We start from the raw sequence: 14,223 nt of genomic DNA on the forward strand, positions 1-14,223 counted from the left end.
AGTGAATTTATGCCCTTGAGTGCCGATCTTAACACTGAATTTCTGCACAATCTCCCCTTCAAAATTACAGATAGACTGAAGTATCCCGGAGTTGTTCTGCCAAAAAACTATATATATATATATATATATATATATATATATATATATATATATATATAAAGATGAATTTTCTTCAGAAAGTGGAAGAACTGAAGGGGGATATTGACAAATTGTGGGCCATATTAACGCCATCAAAATGGTCTCTCTGCCCAGATTCTTATACCTCTTTTAAAACCTACCTACATTTTTAAAGTCATTAGACTCCATAATCATGCCTTTTATATGGGGCTTTAAAGCTCACAGAATATAAAAAATGCATTTACAGAAGCCAAGACAGAAAGGTGGACTAGGGCTCCCATGCATCTTGCATTATTACTGGGCAGCGAATGCAAGGGCCCTTGTCTACTGACAGGAAGATTACAGAATGGAAATCTCTACCGATACTCCCCCCTGGGTTGCCATTGAAAATAATTATGTCAAAAACAGTTCACTTCCAGCACTCCTTTTTTCAACATCCGGATTGCCTGCAACCATTAAGGTGGATAACTTAATCATTTTTAATTTCTTGAAAATATGGCAGCAGATTAAGAAGGGCTGCAGACTGCCTGGCACTTCTATTCACACCCCAGCATATCACAATCACGCATACCCCCCCTCATCCATCTCGGATGCAATTTTTGACAGTTGGAGGCTAAAAGGTATAGTCACTTTGAAAGATTTGTATATCAATAAATATTTTGCTCCATTTACTCAGTTAAAAAAACAAGTTTTCTCTTCCCGAAGATTTTTTTTCGATACTTACAGATTAGAAATTATGTATGTCATTTGGTGCCTAACTTTGAGTCTCTCCCTGAAGATAAAAGGATTTATAAGCTATTGTTGGGCCCACCTGACTCCAAAAACTTGGTTTCAGACTTTCTAAATGTATTTTCCGAAAAAGTGAATTATGCCACGCATTCTCTGAAAAATGCTTGGGAGGAGGAACTGGGTATACAGATTGGGGATGATGTTTGGGAGGAGAGCCTTGGCAGAATCCGATCTTGCTCTGTTAATACCAGGCATCAGTTAATCCAATTCAAGGTGATGCATAGACTTCATTATTCAAAAACTAAATTGCATAGAATTTTTCCCACCATCTCTTCTTTGTGTGACCGATATAAATCTGCGGAAGGCTCTCTGACCCACCTTTTCTGGACATGCCCAAAACTCTACTATTTCTGGTGTGACATTCAAGTGGTTTTCTGACATGTATGGCTGTATGTTTGAACCTGACCCAGAGATTGTATTATTTGGGTATTCTTTTTCCCTATTAAACCACAGTGTCTCGGTGCAAAGTACTATTATGTATGGAATGGTTATTGCTAAGAAGGTAATTCTAAGGCTTTGGAAGTCAGATACTGTCCCTCAGTGTAAGACCTGGTTGACTGAGCTCATTGATATATAACACATGGAGAGAGTCTTATATGGCATAATGGGAACCGTGATAAATTTTCTGGTATATGGCAGCCATTTTTGGATCACCTTGCCCAGTACGATGCTGACCCTGACCGGCAACGAAGCACATAGGGTGCTGCTCACCTCTTATTGAGTGCTTGTGCTAAGATATGCTGTGCTACTGATTCAGTAGCGTAACTCAGTACTTTCTTAAATATGCCCGGGTTGTTCTCTGTTTTTATTTTTGATTTCTATTTAGTTTTTCATTGATTTGTGTTTGTTGTATAATGGAAAATCTTAATTAAAAAAATATATATATATATACACTGAACAAAATTATAAATGCAACACTTTTGTTTTTTCCCCCATTTTTCATGAGCTGAACTCAAAGATCTAAGACTTTTTCTATCTACACAAAAGGCCTATTTCTCTCAAATATTGTTCACAAATCTGTTTAAATCTGTGTTAGTGAGCACTTCTCCTTTGCCGAGATACTCCTTCCACCTCACAGGTGTGGCATATCAAGATGCTGATTAGACAGCATGATTGTTGCACAGGTGTGCCTTAGGCTGGCCACAATAAAAGGCCACTCTAAAATGTGCAGTTTTATCACACAGCACAATGCCACAGATGTCGCAAGTTTTGAGGGAGCGTGCAATTGGCATGCTGACTGCAGGAATGTCCACCAGAGCTGTTGCCCGTGAATTGAATGTTCATTTCTCTACCATAAGCCGTCTCCAAAGGCGTTTCAGAGAATTTGGCAGTACATCCAACCGGCCTCACAACCGCAGACCACGTGTAACCACACCAGCCCAGGACCTCCACATCCAGCATCTTCACCTACAAGATCGTCTGAGACCAGCCACCCGGACAGCTGCTGCAACAATCGGTTTGCATTACCAAAGAATTTCTGCACAAACTGTCAGAAACTATCTCAGGGAAGCTCATCTGCATGCTCGTCGTCCTCATCGGGGCCTCGACCTGACTGCAGTTCGTCGTCGTAACTGACTTGAGTGGGCAAATGCTCACATTCGATGGCGTCTGGCACTTTGGAGAGGTGTTCTCTTCACGGATGAATCCTGGTTTTCACTGTACAGGGCAGATGGCAGACAGCGTGTATGGCGTCGTGTGGGTGAGCGGTTTGCTGATGTCAACGTTGTGGATCGAGTGGCCCATGGTGGCGGTGGGGTTATGGTATGGGCAGGCGTATGTTATGGACAACGAACACGGGTGCATTTTATTGATGGCATTTTGAATGCACAGAGATACAGTGACGAGATCCTGAGGCCCATTGTTGTGCCATTCATCCACGACCATCACCTCATGTTGCAGCATGATAATGCACGGCCCCATGTTGCAAGGATCTTTACACAATTCCTGGAAGCTGAAAACATCCCAGTTCTTGCATGGCCAGCATACTCACCGGACATGTCACCCATTGAGCATGTTTGGGATGCTCTGGATCGGCGTATACGACAGCATGTTCCAGTTCCTGCCAATATCCAGCTACTTCGCACAGCCATTGAAGAGGAGTGGACCAACATTCCACAGGCCACAATCAACAACCTGATCAACTCTACGCGAAGGAGATGTGTTGCACTGCGTGAGGCAATTGGTGGTCACACCAGATACTGACTGGTTTTCGGACCCCCCCAATACAGTAAAACTGCACATTTTAGAGTGGCCTTTTATTGTGGCCAGCCTAAGGCACACCTGTGCAATAATCATGCTGTCTAATCAGCATCTTGATATGCCACACCTGTGAGGTGGATGGAGTATCTCGGCAAAGGAGAAGTGCTCACTAACACAGATTTGTGAACAATATTTGAGAGAAATAGGCCTTTTGTGTAGATAGAAAAAGTCTTAGATCTTTGAGTTCAGCTCATGAAAAATGGGGGCAAAAACAAAAGTGTTGCGTTTATAATTTTGTTCAGTGTGTGTGTGTGTGTGTGTGTGTGTGTGTGTGTGTGTGTGTGTGTGTGTGTGTATATATATATATATATATATATATATATATATATATATATATATATGTATATATATATATATATATATATATATATATATATATATATATATATATATATATATATATATATATATATATATATATATATATAAGAGTTTTTATCTAGAAATGGAGGAAGAATTCAGAAAACTTTATTCCTTGTTGATCAGGATCTCACTGTGATGCTGAACCAATGAGACAACATAAGCAACATAGGCATTACCGAATTTTACAAATTTGTTCACATGGTGTTGCCTAAAATCCTGATTTGTTTACTAATTCACATTTCAAAACAGCAAATGCCAAAACATTTTCACTCATTTTCTCTCCATAGAGTGAACGAAGTCAATTCGGACACCGCTGTTCACATTATGGTGCATTGTGTATGATGTGTGTAATTATGTGTTGCGTTCTGAATGATGGGAAACAACTTGAATTTCAATGTGACTATTCAGACTAATGCATTTAAAAATAATCTACAAAACACATACAAAAAGGAATTGGATCAGGTTTTTAAAAAAGTGTTTTTTTATTATTATTTTTTTGCTGTACAGATTACAAAAAACAAAACGGATCAGATACGGTGCATTTATTATTGTTTTTTCTGCCTTTCTGAATAAAGCCAAAAGCACTGTTTACATTAGCCGCTTTTCCACCATCGGGCCGAACGGTTCTGAGCATGGTAAGGAACGGTTACAGTAGCATTTCCAGTGGAGCATGGTTTGGCACGACATGATTAGAAATGTTCTTGATTATAAACTAAGGCCGCTTAGCGCTGCTCGCTCAACCCAGAATGCGCTTCGTGATATGCTGGTTTGGGAACCTGCAAAATAAGCAATAGGCCTGAGGTTATGGAGTTCAAACATTGTTTTTGTGAAGTTGCAAATCTTATAGCCTACATAAATACAAAGTATAAATCAAAGTTAAGAACGAGGAAATTGAAAGGGAGTGTGGAGAGACCCCGAGAGTTAGCAAATATTCCTTTTGGAATCATACGTGTCACATTGCCAGAGAGCACGAGGATGTGCTACACGAACATGGTAGTGCAGCAAAAGGTGAACTAGGCTATACTAACATTCGATAATAAATTAATGGAAAAGTAGATAGTAAGGTATCTTGTTGTTTTGCAATCATGTCAGTGCAGCTGCCAGCTAGATGCAGGCCTGGTTCTGTGGTGTTGCGAACGTTTAGCACCCTCAGTTGAATATGTAAGCTTCATAATAACCTACTGTATATTGGCAAAGCATATTTCCTTGAATCCTGGCGAACACACACACAAAAATCCCTGCATCAAAACTAATAAACATGTATGATCTTGCAGATCAGTGAGTCCTAATTTGCACGCACAGCATTCTGCTTTCATGCCTCCATTGTACAATTGAGCATTTGATTGTTAAAGATTTCCACCCTTGCATTGGGAATTTCATAGCGGAATTATCTCACTTAATCGACTGCCTGTTGCTTTCGATTTCTGCTTTGGGATAAAGTGGCACATAACTGCTGGTCAGTTTCCTAAAGCCAAATCCAGACCTTAACGATAAGTGAAACGTAAAAAACTGACTCTAGGTTAGTGGTTGCAGATAACATAATCACCGACATCCGATGACTGACATCGCTTGCAGCATTCATGCACAGAGAAAAAACCCATAAATGTTTGTACATTTGAAAAAAAAAACTTTTCTTAAACGAAGGCAGTGTAATTTGAAAATTGAATCATTTTTATTTGTTTTAGGATCATTAAACATGATTTCATCTAATATATGTATTGGGCAAAATCTAAGCAGGACGAATATTTTTTTATTTGTTAAATCCATGGTTAAACCCTGCTGTACATATAAAGAGTGCATGCACAACACATAATCGTTTGATGCATATAAAGTTTATGATTCACTTTATGCTGCTTTAAAAATATCAAGGAAAAACGAAGGGGGCACATGGTATCTACTAATATAATGATTATTATATAATTAACCACAGTCCTTTAGATTGCATACAATTCATCCATATAAAATTGTAGGGAATATTAATCAAGCAACAATACTGAAAAAGAGAAAAACATTCACTGGAGATAACTGAAGAACAATTATGAATTTCACTTTTACCTGTAATATTTTTCCTGGTACCAACTTTTAAAGTTGAAAAGATTGTGTTTTTCTGGAATGGTTGTGTCACTCAGATCCAGTTTAAACTGAAAAGCGCGAATGTGCATGTATGTGAGTTTCCGTGCACATAAGTTTTATCACTTGTAGAGGCATGTTTGATGACTTGTTTAAAGTAAATAAAGGTAATTTAGAACTGAAAAGAATGTTAAGGCATTATTTGAAGATGTTAATTGGCATATGTACTAACAGAGAAATATTTGACTGATTACAAATGATAATGGTCTGGAAGACCCGATTATCTAACACCAGTTATAAACCATTTCAAAATAAACAGCGAGATGTTATATACACACAACAATACAATCACATCATTTCAGATGTGTACGTTACTAAGCATTTCATAATTTAATAAATGTTGGCCTATAGTCTATATTTCACCCAGAGGGGCACCTCAGCCCATGTGGGCAAAGGGCAGTTATTTGGGCCATTGTAGCTAACCCCCTGTGTACGTGCTTGGAAACAAGTATACTACAGAGAAATTTCATGTCGGAGTGGGATTTAAGCAGAATTTTTTTACCCATGAGTAAGAGTGGTACCTAAGCGGAGCGTCCGCTTGGGCCATGAGCGGTTGAGCGGAGTGCACACGCATGGAGTGGGTTATTGAGCGGAGTGTCACACCGCTCCGCTTCGCTCACATACTCTGGTATGTGGCGACTCGTTTAGTTTCCTTTGGTCCATGTCTTTGCTGTTTGTTAGCGGAGTAAAACCAGGGGAAAAAGCACTGGAATATGCAATCATCCTCCATAGCACCCCGGACTCACTCCAATGTTTACCTTTCACATGGATCGGTTACGTACATTCTACTGATTTCACAGCTCCACAGTGGAAAGAAAGCGTGATCGGCACGGAACAGTACGGTTTTGCAATGAGAACTGTCCAGCCCTATGGTAGAAAAGCGGCTATTGTCAGTGAGAGAGGTCGCTATTGCCGGAAGTCACCAGCTCCCATTGAAAATGAATGGTCTCCTGTCGCTTTGTGGCTGTGAGTGGCTGACTTTGTGTACAGGGCTTTTGTGTTAGCATTAGTACATTAGCAATTTGGTCTTTAACATTGTGTTATTGTTTTTGGCAGTGTAACAAAGTTGACATGTCTTCTGTTGTCCCATGCCAGGTTCACCCAGAAAATGAGGAATGGACATGTTTTGAACAGTCTGCCAGTCTGGACATCAAATCTTTCTTTGGTTTTGAGAGCACAGTGGAGAAGATCGCCATGAAACAATATGCCAGCAGCATCAAAAAGGTGTGAAACTATGTTCCACTGCATTATTTAAACTTTATAAGTTTAATATAAATTTATAAAGTTATCAACTTATAAACACATACACTTCCCAAGAAGAAAATGTAGCCCTATGTAAAGAAAGATGCCTTTATCAGATGTGAATGATGTGTTCTTGGTAGGGCTGTTGATTTCACACGTTAATTCCGTGCAGTTAATTATATAAAAAATAATGCATTAAAAAAATTAACACAATTTATCATGTCCCCAGGCCATATTCCTATCATTGAAGCAATTCAAGCATTTTTCTCCAGGGGACAGTAAGCGAAACTCCAGCTGTATAGGCAACACACAGCTTATACAGAGAACAAGCTACACTTACCAACAGCAGACAGCACAAGATGAGAACACGTTCTTGTGTTACAAACTACACTATGTTTATCTTGAGAAAGTGACCTGAAAACAGTATGTTTATGATGCGATGCAACCAAATTGAGATGCTCCAAAAGCGTCCGTCTTACGTAGGTGTACACTGACGTGTCCTTAGACAAGTCCTTAAAATAAATCTCGGACTGATAGACAAATTTAATTGCAAAACGGATTGCTGTGAACTGTAGGCCAATGATTGGCTCATGTTAAATAATATGGAAAACAATATATTGGAATATAAAGCCAATTTTTGTATCGTCTTATCAATGCTTTTTATAATATATATATATATATTATTTAAACATAACTAATATATATTGAATTATGCTTATTTGAGGGGCTTTTTCAGCAAATATTTATACATGAGATTAATTGCTATAAATTCAATAAATTATCGGCATACCATGTAATTAATTCGATTCAAAAATTATCTGCAGGGTAAGGAGATTATTGAATACTACCTGAGGGAGCTGGAGGAGGAGGGTATTACCCATGTACCCCGTTGGAGCCCCTGCCCAGCATCACCCACAAAGCCCATGGTGTCAGTTGTTCGCCCCACGCTGCCCATCACTCCCCTAATCACAGTTGAAGCCCCTGCTGAGAGTGTGAATGAGAACCAGGTGTGTAAAGAGGGCATTAGTCCTCCAGGCAGCCTGAATGACGCCCTCGCAGCCACTACGGATGGTTAGTACCTACAATGTTGCCTCTCTGGGGACCTTTTCTCTTTTAAATTGTTCTATAGAAAATAAATTATGGATTGTTTCAGATGGGCACATAAGTTATAAAGACTTAGCTTGTGACTGTATATTAAAATGCATTGGATGTAAATTGTTTGTTTTTATATTTAGATAAACTGGATGCAGACTACATCAAACGTTACCTGGGTGACCTCACACCCCTACAGGAGAGCTGTCTCATACGCCTGCGTCTCTGGCTACAGGAGACACACAAGGGCAAGGTGAGATGTGTACACATTTTGTTAATGAATACATGCAAGCTTTTATCAGCACAACCATGTCTGCTTGGCCAATTAACAGATGTGGTAGTTCCCCCTTGTAAGTTCCTAAATCTATTGACCTTTTAAATCGGGGCCAAATGCAGAAAAAAATAAGGTGCCGTGGGCCGCATCCCTGTAATGATTATAAAAAAAGGGCTAGAAACTGCTAGACTGCCAATATGCATAATCTTTATATTGTTCGTTAAATGTTATGCAAGTTTCAATCATAATTTGTGCTCTGTTATGCTTGTGTAGGCCCTACATGTAAATTAAGGATAGGGTATTTCACTCACAAAGAGCACTTGTAATTGAACAGTGATGCATCTTATACAAAATATTATACACTCTATTATTCAAATTTTTATCTTTTTTGACGTCCATTCAGTGGCACTGCAAAGCACATATAGAGAGAATTCCTGTTATCAAGAGATGCAAGGAATGACTCTATTTTTCAAGGAATTACTCTTTATAGCTATTCAATTAAAGCTTCTGTTCTGTTTTTACTTTTTACAAATACGATTTTAATTTGATCAAAATGATTGTGCTCCATTTTATGAGCATGTGCATCAGGCACAGATGTGCAAGTGTTTTAAGCACTCTCTCTTACAGTGTGTCCTCACTCAAATAATGCTAGAAAGCCCGAGAATAATTTTTCTTGTTTCAACTAAATATCAGAATGAACCAATTGATTATACTTCCCAGTGCTACAGAGGACGTTCTGGAAGAGTATGCGCAGTTCATGTGTCTCTGTGCGTGCTCAATAAGCTCTACAGCCGCCCGCACAACAGCAGCTCTACTCAGTTGTATGATGCAAGGTATCGGGACATTTTGACGAGAACAAGTACATATGCAAAGTATCTAACCTGATACCAGTCCTTCAGTATATGCATCATTCTTTCTGTGTGGCTCCTCATCATTGGAAATAAGGAGTATTCCAAACTTCTGTTGAACTCTGCCAGTGGGTGAAGCTTATGGCGACAGCACAAAACCCACTAGTGGAGATGATGCGCTGTGAATAGTGGCTGTACGTGATATTGACATCCAATGTCCAGAATATGAATTTCATATACAGTGCATCTGGAAAGTATTCACAGCGCTTCACTTTTTCCACATTTTGTTATGTTATAGCCTTATTCCAAAATGGATTAAAATCATTATTCTCCTCAAAATTCTACAAACAATACCCCATAATAACAACGTGAAAGAAGTTTGTTTGAAATCTTTGCAAATTTATTAAAAATAAAAAACGAAATAAATCACATGTACATAAGTATTCACAGCCTTTGCCATGACACTCAAAATTGAGCTCAGGTGCATCCTGTTTCCACTGATCATCCTTGAGGTGTTTCTACAACTTGATTGGAGTCCACCTGTGGTAAATTCAGTTGATTGGACATGATTTGGAAAGGCACACACCTGTCTATATAAGGTCCCACAGTTAACAGTGCATGTCAGAGCACAAACCAAGCCATGAAGTCCAAGGAATTGTCTGTAGACCTCTGAGACAGGATTGTATCGAGGCACAGATCTAGGGAAGTGTACAGAAAAATTTCTGCAGCATTGAAGGTCCCAATGAGCACAGTGGCCTCCATCATCCATAAATGGAAGAAGTTTGGAACCACCAGGACTCTTCCTAGAGCTGGCCACCTGGCCAAACTGAGTGATCGGGGGAGAAGGGCCTTAGTCAGGGAGGTGACCAAGAACCCAATGGTCACTCTGACAGAGCTCCAGCATTTCTCTGTGGAGAGAGGAGAACCTTCCAGAAGAACAACCATCTCTGCAGCACTCCACCAATCAGGCCTGTATGGTAGAGTGGCCAGACGGAAGCCACTCCTCAGTAAAAGACACATGACAGCCTGCCTGGGGTTTGCCAAAAGGCACCTGAAGGACTCTCAGACCATGAGAAACAAAGATTGAACTCTTTGGCCTGAATGGCAAGCATCATATCTGGAGGAAACCAGGCACCGCTCATCACCTGGCCAATACCATCCCTACAGTGAAGCATGGTGGTGGCAGCATCATGCTGTGGGGATGTTTTTCAGCGGCAGGAACTGGGAGACTAGTCAGAATCGAGGGAAAGATGAATACAGCAATGTACAGAGACATCCTTGATGAAAACCTGCTCCAGAGCGCTCAGAGACTTGAACCCGATTGAACATCTCTGGAGAGATCTGAAAATGGCTGTGCACCGACGCTCCCCATCCAACCTGATGGTGCTTGAGAGGTCCTGCAAAGAAGAATGGGAGAAACTGCCCAAAAATAGGTGTGCCAAGCTTGTAGCATCATACTCAAAAAGACTTGAGGCTGTAATTGGTGCCAAAGGTGCTTCAACAAAGTATTGAGCAAAGACTGTGAATACTTATGTACGTGTTTTTTTTTTTCTTTTCGTTTTTTTTTTTTTATAAATTTGCAAAGATTTCAAACAAACTTCTTTCACGTTGTCATTATGGGGTATTGTTTGTAGAATTTTGAGGAAAATAATTAATTTAATCCATTTTGGAATAAGGCTGTAACATAACACCATGTGGAAAAAGTGAAGTGCTTTGAATACTTTCCGGATGCACTGTAATTTCTCTATAGCGGGCGTAATTCTGTTCTATTTCTAAAATCTCTCATGGGCCGCATCAGAGCAGTTGGGAGGCCGCAGATTGCCTGCGGGCCAGACTTTGGACACCCCTGTTTTCAATGGATAATGCATCAAGTATAATTTTTTGTTTTACATTTTAATTTAATTTTACAAAATTACAATATAATTTTGGAATACATTTTAAGTACACATTTTAATATCGTATTATATTGTTATAACATTGTTTATTACACTGTATGTATATAATAAACAATGTTAGAACAGTGTAAAAGTTAATATATCTAAATATATATATATATATATATATATCATCTATGTCTCAGCAAAATGGCACACAGATCTCTATTTAACTCCAGAACCTTCACCTTTTTCTGCTGTAACCACTGGAGGGTCAACTTTTGCCTAGGGTCATTGTCGTGCTGGAAAGTCCAAGAGCGTCCCATGTGCAGCTTTCATGCAGAAGAATGCAAATTATCTGCCAGTTTTTTCTGATAACATGCTGCATTCATCTTGCCATCAATTTTCACAAGATTCCCCGTGCCTTTAGAGCTCACACACCCCCAAAACATCAGTGAGCCACCACCATGCTTCACAGTGGGGTGGTATTCTTTTCACTATAGGCCTTGTTGACCCCTCTCCAAACATAGCGCTTATGGTTGTGACCGTATAGCTTTATTTTGGTCTCGTCACTCCAAATTACAGTGTGCACTGTGAGGCGTGTCAAGGGCTTTTTTGTGGCATTGGCGCAGTAAAGGCTTCTTTCTGGCAACTCGACCATGCAGCTCATTTTTGTTCAAGTATCGTCGTATTGTGCTCCTTGAAACAACCACACCATCTTTTTCCAGAGCAGCCTGTATTTCTCCTGAGGTTACCTGTGGGTTTTTCTTTGTATCCCGAACAATTCTTCTGGCAGTTGTGGCTGAAATCTTTCTTGGCCTTGACCTGACCTTGGCTTGGTATCAAGAGATCCCCGAATTTTCCACTTCTTAATAAGTGATTGAACAGTACTGACTGGCATTTTCAAGGCTTTGGGTATCTTTTTATATCCTTTTCCATCTTTATAAAGTTCCATTACGTTGTTACGCAGGTCTTTTGACAGTTCTTTTCTGCTCCCCATGGCTCAGTATCTAGTCTGCTCAGTGCATCCACGTAAGAGCTAACAAACTCATTGACTATTTATACACGGACACTAATTGCAATTTAAAAAGCCACAGGTGTGGTAAATTAACTTTTGCAATTTAAACCTGTGTGTGTCACCTTCTGTGTCTGTAATAAGGCCAAACATTCAAGGGTATGTAAACTTTTGATCAGGGCCATATGGGTGATTTCTGTTATCATTATGATTTTAAAAGGAGCCAAACAACTATGTAATAATAAATGGCTTCATATGATCACTATCCTTAAATATATCCTTAAAATATTTTTTTTTGCATGATCAGTCATATTTTCAAAATCAATGCCAAAATTTTTACCAGGGTATGCAGAGTTACATTTGTATATATTCAAACAGTTAAATGCATTGGTGATAGTTTGGATAAGGTTTTCAGGGTTTTTTTCATATATGTGATGCAGTTTGTTTTTGTTTTTTTGTTTGTTTGTTTTTTACATTATTGCAATTAACGTTTAAGATATGTAATTGCATTTCATGTTTGCAATGAATATGATTAAGTTTTGATAATCTTAGCATCTAGAAACTTCTGAATTCAATGTTTTTTGTTCTTCAAGGTGCTGTGGGAACTTACCTTATTTCTATAGGCCTAGTTATAATATTCATGAGTAAACCACTTTACTGATTTGGGACTGTGCTTCTGTAGTGGAAATGATTGTTCCCTAGTCCATAACATATATTGTTGTCCTCTATTTTGTTGATTCTTAATGATTTGGGAATAATTTTGAATCTAGGAATATCTTAATCCAAATCAGGCCAGTTTGTTTCCTAATCTCAAACATCATTGGGAAAATCAGGAAATATATTACACATTACTTTGTTCAAAATGAATAAAGATCCAGACTTTTATTCTACATTGTTCTTGTCCTTATGTTTACCAAAGTTCTTTCATTTGTTTAACAGTTGCATTTGTAATGCCACAATCACAAGAAAGACCATGTCTGGTTCTTCATTAGAGTGGTTAGGTAGTTAGTCTTTCTTAAACAGTTTATTTGTTAAGAAAGAATTATAATAGCCTAAACACCATTTTAAAAAGTATTTTTTTAATACAACTGCCACAGTTCTATTACAGTTTACTGTGATACATTTTAGTGAGAGTGTTGATGTGAAGATGTGAAAAGTCTTGTCATTGATGCTGGTGCAGGTGTTTTCTCTTTGCCTTGTCAGTGCTGTTCAGAATGTTGGAGCTGTCTAGGCATTTGAAATGGTTGAATTGCTCCACAGCACTTTAAAATAGTAAATACTCTCGTAAAATTCAGATGGGTCACATAAGTTTTGTTGTCTGCACCACAATATCGAGGGAAGCCCAGTTTAATCATGCATGTGATCCCCTCTGTGTTATCCTGTCACTAGAGCTTGCATATTGAGGGAAGCCCTGCTGACACACGTGCACCTGCGTGCTCCAGAGATAAATGAGGATAGAGCAGAGCTCATCCCTTGCGCTAGTGATTCTCGGTGGATTGCACAACATGCACGTGAAACCAGTCTTCAATCACCCCGCAAACCCTGTTCCACATGAGAAGCATATTTAGCGCTTTTAAAGCAGTGAAAGCAAGATTAATACCATATAGTTTGCTTTGTCAACTCGAAATTTCGCTTCGGCGTCCCCCGTAAAATTTTCAGTGTAGGAAAAAACCTGGTTTAACAACTGACCACATTTAGTTAGTAACATTCTAAAAGCCTACCTGTAGACTCATTTGTTAGGCTTTCTCTCTCTCCTGCTGTCACCTCAGATCCCAAAAGATGAGCATATCCTGCGGTTCCTACGTGCACGGGACTTCAACATAGATAAGGCACGGGAAATCATGTGTCAGAGTCTGACGTGGAGGAAGCAGCATCAAGTGGACTACCTGCTGGACACCTGGAGCTCTCCACAAGTGTTGCACGATTACTACACTGGCGGCTGGCACCACCATGACAAGGGTAAGTTAAAATATAACATTATGATTCCCTGTCAGTTAGATATTTCTGTCATTCTTGCATAGCCAATACTTGCCCTTTACTATAATGTGAGCACTTGCCCATGTATTAGTCTCATCTTTTCCATTTAACCTCTGAATCAGGGTCAGTGATTTGACATGAAAAGGCGGTTGATTTGCCACTGGGACAGGTGGGGTATTTGGTATAACAAGCCCTCTTGCAGACATGATGTAAATTCTGAGGCTTCTCTTTTTCTTGTTTTAC

At 39.3% G+C, this 14,223-nt stretch overlaps 1 protein-coding gene across 2 annotated transcripts in view; it reads left to right on the plus strand.

Annotated features, from left to right (window-relative positions):
• The window catches only part of si:dkey-237i9.1 (SEC14-like protein 1), a 110,103-nt gene that overhangs the window by 76,773 nt on the left and 19,107 nt on the right, over positions 1-14,223 (plus strand). For both annotated transcript variants that reach the window (XM_051712053.1, XM_051712054.1), the window contains exons 5-8: positions 6,754-6,882; positions 7,725-7,971; positions 8,136-8,245; positions 13,773-13,962. In XM_051712053.1, coding sequence (XP_051568013.1) covers positions 6,754-6,882; positions 7,725-7,971; positions 8,136-8,245; positions 13,773-13,962 — 676 coding nt within the window. The remainder of the gene's footprint in view (positions 1-6,753; positions 6,883-7,724; positions 7,972-8,135; positions 8,246-13,772; positions 13,963-14,223) is intronic.

This window comes from Myxocyprinus asiaticus, chromosome 12, assembly GCF_019703515.2.
Source record: "Myxocyprinus asiaticus isolate MX2 ecotype Aquarium Trade chromosome 12, UBuf_Myxa_2, whole genome shotgun sequence".
NCBI classification, from domain to species: domain Eukaryota; kingdom Metazoa; phylum Chordata; class Actinopteri; order Cypriniformes; family Catostomidae; genus Myxocyprinus; species Myxocyprinus asiaticus.